Source organism: Dermacentor albipictus, chromosome 9 (genome assembly GCF_038994185.2).
Source record: "Dermacentor albipictus isolate Rhodes 1998 colony chromosome 9, USDA_Dalb.pri_finalv2, whole genome shotgun sequence".
NCBI lineage: Eukaryota > Metazoa > Arthropoda > Arachnida > Ixodida > Ixodidae > Dermacentor > Dermacentor albipictus.
Window position 1 is genome coordinate 68,208,808 of NC_091829.1, and position 6,742 is coordinate 68,215,549.

At 49.6% G+C, this 6,742-nt stretch overlaps 1 protein-coding gene across 1 annotated transcript; it reads right to left on the reverse strand.

The window, feature by feature from the left end:
- Positions 1-826: 826 nt before the first annotated feature.
- Positions 827-6,468, reverse strand: LOC135908609 (uncharacterized). The gene is made up of 4 exons (XM_070526355.1): positions 6,442-6,468; positions 6,191-6,361; positions 1,790-2,440; positions 827-1,117 (listed from the first exon to the last, which is right to left on the reverse strand). The coding sequence occupies exons 3-4, from the start codon at positions 2,213-2,215 to the stop codon at positions 827-829; spliced, it is 717 nt and encodes a 238-aa protein (XP_070382456.1). The 5' UTR covers positions 2,216-2,440; positions 6,191-6,361; positions 6,442-6,468.
- Between the last annotated feature and the right edge of the window lie 274 nt (positions 6,469-6,742).

Consider the following 6,742-nt stretch of genomic DNA (forward strand, 5'->3'; position numbering starts at 1 on the left):
GTGGATGCCAGCCATTGGAACGGCGAGCGAGCTCCCGCCGTTCTGGGCGGCGCACTCGAGGAAAGCGAGGATCGCCGGTGGAGTGGCCGTCTTCTGGGCCTCGGCGAAGATCTCGGCTGTGAGTGACCCCAAAGACGTGCCCAGGGAACCGTACCTGCACCCGTGGGACCGTTTGAGGTTCTCAAACATCTCACGTGACACGGCTTTTGAAAAGGAGCATTTGACGAAGCATTGAAAAAAATTCATTGGCCAGTTAGCGGTGAATGCGAGAGAAATACATCTATGTATGGTTCACCGGGTGTTTCAGCGTACACTTACAAAAACGTTTATAGGTTACCTATGGCAGATAGCCCAATTCTAGTTCAAGAGGTGGTATTTACTCGAGGCGGCGGACACTACTTGCAGAAGAATTTGAAATGTATAATCGACTATTTAAAAAAATTTGCTAATTAAGGATTTAACTAAATACCGGTGCCCCGCATTGCAATATGCAAACTCTAGCAGTGGAGGTGGATCCACTTGGAACGAATTATCAGGATGACACCAGTTTTTAGATATTAATTCCTGAACTTTGCGGACAACTGCATAGGCGTTCCAGTTCGTTTTGTGCTTGCATACATAAAACGACACCTTGTTTACAAAGTAACTTGTAGAGATCATGTTGGGGAGATCCCGGACTACGGTCATCGTTCCAGTTGTGCCGGCAGCCAAGTATCGCAAGGTGTACAGACCTGACTGCCAGCGGCGTGTTCGGCTCGTAGTAGGGAAAGTTGAGCACCAGCGGCAGCATCGCGTAGGCCACTGAGCGGTCCTTGTGCTTGCGGAACTAGTAGGCACTCCGGCTGTAGAGCTCCGAGGACAGGTGGTGCGCGTACAGGGCCACGGCGACGTCCGGCTTGTCCAGCAGGAGTACCTTGACCTGGCGCAGGTTTTCGGGGAAGCTCGCGCCCAGGGTTGGCAGTTGGAAGAACTGGGCGTTCAGCGACGGCGATTGCGAGCTGTCTAGCAGGCTGTAGAACACCGATAGGTTTTGCGAGTCGTAGACGCTGTCGGTGAGCTTCTCGAAGAAGATGCGCCGGATCAACTGACCGATGTGGGTCACATCGTCGCGCATGGCCTGCAGCGAGATAATTCAAGGAGAACCTTTTTTGCCGCAGAGCACACAGTGACCCAGTGCCATGCGCATTTCGAAGACCACATATAAGGTATTATCCGTAATAAAGGCGAATGGGGGGCGGGGGAGGGGAGGACTTGCAGAGCGGGAAAGTAGCTGGTCAGAACCACGGTAATGTTATTTTCGTCGCTTGGAGATGCTAATTTTTTTTATTCCACCTAATTACATAAATAGTCTTAATTAATCAGCCTCTCAAATATATTGACTAAATGAATAGTATGAAACGCGTAAATGAGAACACTGTAGAGCAACGTCGAAAATTCCGGCTACAACTTTCTGTTGTTGAATACATGCTGCATAAAAGCTTTTTTTTCAAGCCTGAAGGAAACCCGCCAATAAAGTGCCTATATAAAGCGGCAAATCACCCGGAAATTAATTGTCGCAGGTTCCCGCTTGCGACAAGTTATCTTTTTGTCCCATTTTCTTTGGTTTTACATCCCTCCCCTAGTGTGTCTAAACAAATAATTTTCCTGGCGTTTTCACTGGTTTCATTGTCCACTTATTCGTACGAGTGTGACTGCAAACAACTATACCCTTCGTAGCTTCTTATGCTCATCCCTACCACGTAGCGTGCACGCAAAAATAAAGAAGAGCCCGTCCGTGGGGAAGAAGCACCTTGGTGAAGTGCCTGGCCACGTAGTCCTTGATTGACGCCAGGCCCATGAGATCCGAGCAGAGGTCGAAGCAGTGCACCACGTAGCTCATCAGGGGCCGCTCCTCGGTGCGGTAGTAGCCGAGGGCCATCGCGTGGTTGCCGTACTGGGACGCCTCCTGGGCGGCGCGCCATCCGAGCAGGAGCACCGCGTTCGATTCGTTGGACGCGACCTGCTTAAGCAGGTGCTCGAACCACCCTCGGTCGGTGGCCAAGAAGGCGACCATCGGGCTGCCCGAAAGGGCTCGCTCGGAAAACACCTCCGCGAACGAGAGGTGCCAGCGCTCTGCCGAGACGTCGCCGGAGTCCGACATCACGGCTTCCGCATCGCCCGAGCCAACTCCAGCCGAGCCGACGATGGCCCCGATGTGCTCCTCTTCCAGCAGCATCGTCCCCTCGAAGTCGTCGACGACGGCGACACCCTCCGTTCCGTTTCGGAAGACCCTTACCAGGTCGTTGAAGAAGGCGGCGTGGTCCGCCCTCCGGCCCAGCTTCCGCCTTCGGTCGCGCACCTATTTCCACACGTCCGTCGAAGGTGAGAAGGTGACGTGGAGATCGCCGATACCGACGTTCTCAATCGTGTACTCGAGCGGCGCCGGCCAGGCCAGTTTGCCCTGTTGAAATGACCGATGTTATATTGTTCGCGCACATTCAGCACGCTCGCGTAAAGCAAGTTTCTCCTCCAAAGATGGCGATTCGTGTGGCAGGTTCTAAACGTAAGCTCTGGTGAGTCCGTGTTTTATTAGCCAACTTCACTGATCATCAGTTATCTATCCTAATATAGGAGTGAACGCATAGATACTCTTTGATATGCCCCATATCTACAGCTCCATAGCGTAATTACCAGAACTTTTGTAACGTGTACACAGCCACCTAACTATATTCCACACACACTTCCAACTTTACTCAGACATCCCCCTTACGGAGATAACGGAAATATGTGCAAAAATGTTAGAATGAAAAGCCGTATAGCTACGCTAATAACTCAAGGAGGCTATTTGTGACCGGCCCGTTTCAAAGAGTATGCCAATAAATCATCATTCCTATTATCGCATCTGTCGCCACACTTTGAACTGTGTGGTAAAAAACATTGACACCAAGCCTGCATGAGCTTGTTAAGCTTTACGTAACATACCTCTGCTTTTTCTAGTTATTTACCAGTGAACATCCCTTCTCCAACTTCTCCGATGCTTTGGTTCAACAAATGTTTGTTAAACCCCAATGTTTAGCGGCACATACACAATGTTAGAAGCTGCGATCGGCAAGGCGTTACTTATACGGTCGTGTCGATGTTTCTTATGACTCTCCATAACTTCTTAACCGACATTTATAGAGATAGCGAATAGACTGTGTCTATCTAAGTGAATGTAACCAACAAAAAATCACTGGTGGCCTCTGAATCCGACTGGGAACAATTTGTTTTTGTTCGTTTCAAACAATCCATCTATCTTTAACCATCACTTGTAGTTAGGACATTCTGCACAACATTGCACTCTCTACAGGCTTCTCAACAGTCCTTTCGGGTTGCAGTACGTTGAAATAAAAACAAACTAGTTAATATTCGATCGACATGTGGTGACGCTCTACTCCTGCAACTGCATTCTATTCATTCAATTCATTTTTTTACCGGCCTGTCACCCAGTGTCGTTGCCAATACCACCACTCCTTCTCCATGGGCGCGCGCCCCCCTCATAAGGGTTCCTCACCGCTGCTAAACTCACGGGTTCTTTGGAGTCTTTCGCAACCATCACTCTCAATTTCGAGTGACGCAAGGCACTTTGCCTGCACCCGTAGCAACCTGTACTACGCAGTGCCTCTTGCACTTACCACTCAGAAAGCCAACTGCTCGGAGCGTAGAAAATTGATATATTCCTTGTGCATATGTACGCCCCAAACATCAATTTGTCCCCAAACGACATATTCTGCGCGCAACTACGTCCTTTATTACTTCCAGGGAAAATATCACGAAGACACTTGAAAAGCGGAGGACGAATGCTGAGCTTGCGTGCCGGCCGTATCATACGCCTAACTTCTGTGCCCAACTTCTCTGTGTACCTGATCACGTATACACGAACCAGATTGCTTTAGAAGTTTGAGACAACATGCTTTTGCCGCCGTCAGGCTGCACGTTTGTCGTTTCTGGTCCTGCTTTTCTTGTGCTCGACGTACTTGACACGCCATGCTGTGATAATGCAATTTCATGTAGACTTGAATAGAATATGCATGAAACGACGTGGCGTAGACTTGAAGGTACCGCAGCTCGCTACTGCGCTTAGGTTATTGCGGCTTTCGGCCTAGCACAAACGCCGACTGGTATTGACGCGGCGTCTCCGCCTTGGCAATCAGCTATACTGCATTATAGAATTCCACGCGAAAGCGTGCCGAAGACACGATGCGTATGTGACGTGCTTGATGCACATGCCGTTCCCATATGAATCTACGTATGACGGGTGACGGAGGATGACGGAACCGCTTTTCTTGTACCAACGTCACTAAGCACTCTAGGGATGCTTCCTCTGACGTCGACTACAACAGGACACCTCCGATAGGTTGATTCTTCGAAGGCCTTCGCAGAAACCAGGCACCCGAGCAAAATCTATCGAATGCCACATCTGAAGTCAATCCTCTTAGATTTTGTGAAGTGACTGTTCCCACAGGCCCTTTTCACACAGTGCAGAAAGCAACACCCTGTGCCTCTTTCTCGGTCCAACGTCCACAACACTATCGTGGCGACATGGCGCTGAGCGCAGTGACGATGACCGCAATAGTTCTCGTAACGCTTCAATTCTGGCCGGAAGTAGCCTGTAAGCCAACCATGGAGAAACACGAAACTGCGGAGCTCTCATCCCTGTCGACGAGAAAAGCCGACATTGTCCTGGTCTCCTTCAAGCATCCATGGAAAGCAACACACACCATGTTCTCGCACCTGTTCGACGGGACGGTAACCACGTGGCACGTTCCGAACAGAGGGCTGCTCTCCTACCTCCAGAAGAACAAACTTCAGGGCAAACGAACAATACTGGTCGTTGCCGATCCCAGCGCTCAACTCGAACATGTGTCAGCGCTTTTTCACTCGGTCGGGGTTAGAAATATCTGCGTCACGTGGCTGTTCGTAAGATTCCACTACGAAACCCAGGCATATGTGAGAAATTCATTGCCCACTCACTTCCCATGTCAGGTTGTCGGTCTCCTGACACTGAACGGCACACAAGTGACACGCATCGCATGGCCTCTCACATTATCCGTAAGCCATAATCCCTCTGAAGGAGAAGTACGCTTAAAGTTGAAGATAGAGAGCCCCAGTTTAAAACATATTTCCGGGCAGCGATTGACAGTGGCCTGTCTTAAGGGCTTACATTATGGCATCGATGGACATTCATGCATGCATCCCTCTCTCCAACGCTTTCTTTGGTTCCTGCGTGAAGCGAACGTGTCAGTCATCGCTAAATTAGTTGATAAAGTTACAACTTACATGACTGTGAAGAAAGGCACTGTTGCTAACAAATGGGACATTCTCTTCTTTGCGGTCAAACTGCACGAATCTGATGCTGTGGATGTGGACTTTCCTACTATATTTGTCACCCACGCAACGTTCTATTCACGACTCTATGACCACCGCGTCGTCACGCCCTCCGAAGTGGTCTGCAGTTCCTGGCGACTTTTCTCATCGGTCGTTGCACTTCTCTTGTTAGTTGCACTTGTGCTAGCCAAAGCGGAGAACAGTGAGCGTCTATCGTTTCGGAGCATCGCCGACACGGTTATGCTACTACTGGCAGCGGTCCTGGCAACCGCTGTCTTACAGCCAAGCAGAGTTTCGCGACGTGCCATAGCTGGAATAGCACTCTATGTGTGGTTCATGGCGATTCTACCGCTTTCCCCGTATTTCCGCAGTGAGCTCACATCGAAAGTAACGCTTAAGCAGCCTGGAAACCGGATCGATACGCTTCGAAAGCTGGAAGATGCCCTCGACGGTCACGAAGTTGCCCCTTGCTGTGCCTTCCGCACGGCCATGCACGGTGACCTGCGACTTAACATTTCCACGGAAGTCTCACTCCTATCCAAGTTACAAACGGCGTTCAAACGCCACGATCCGAAAGACTTGGTCAAGCGCGATTTCATCGACTGCCTTCGTTGTGCTCTGAGTCATGAGCGTGTCTGTTACGACATGTTTGAAGAACCGTGCGATGTGCGACATGAAATTCCAGAAGTACGACACTTCAAAGAATATTACAAGGTCCTGCTAAGTGGTTTCCCAATGCATAAATCACTGGCACTGTACCGGCCCTTGCGAAGATTTTTTCACGCCATTCAAGAGGGCCGCCTGATAAACGAAGACTATCCCAAATGCAATGATGGTGATATACCTGACGGTGTTGAATTTGACCTGGTCGGATTTTTCTTGCAGTACGCAGTTCTGCAGGTCTTCAACTGTGTCGTTCTCGTGATTGAAATTTTAGTGGCGCGACGTTCGCAGTGCTTATCAATGTTTTTCGTCCACCCATCGCGAGCATTGCGCAGATTGCGTAGCGAAGCGTCTGTGGAGTAAAAAAAGTCCGAGTCAAAAGGAAAGACCGTAGCTCAAAGCAAGATACGCGATCTAGTTTCTGAATGTTACCTTGGCTTTCCTGGAAGATGACGTGTGTTGACATCACCGCAGAAAATTGCATCCAGACATTTCCTGGACTTCTACTTGAAACCCTCCACTCACCAAAAACTGGAGCTACATTGGGCAACACTGTCTCCGCGTTAGTGTGGATAGGCTATCGGTGGCGCGCATTGAAACATCCACACTCGCACTTTGCTGTTATTAATTTGCGCCAATTGTCTACACCAAGACTACTACGCCCTGACTGCACTCTTCAAAAACATTACGTTCTTTGGGGCTTATCTTGCCCCACAATAATAATCGTCATCTG

What these genes read in the sequence shown, in the direction of transcription:
- LOC135908609 (XM_070526355.1), bottom strand. Translation starts at nt 2,215, where the DNA reads ATGCTGCTGGAAGAGGAGCACATCGGGGCCATCGTCGGCTCGGCTGGA. An exon ending in TGGCCAGGCACTTCACCAAG is followed by an intron (nt 1,118 to 1,789) that starts GTGCTTCTTCCC and finishes ATCTCGCTGCAG; the next exon opens with GCCATGCGCGACGATGTGAC.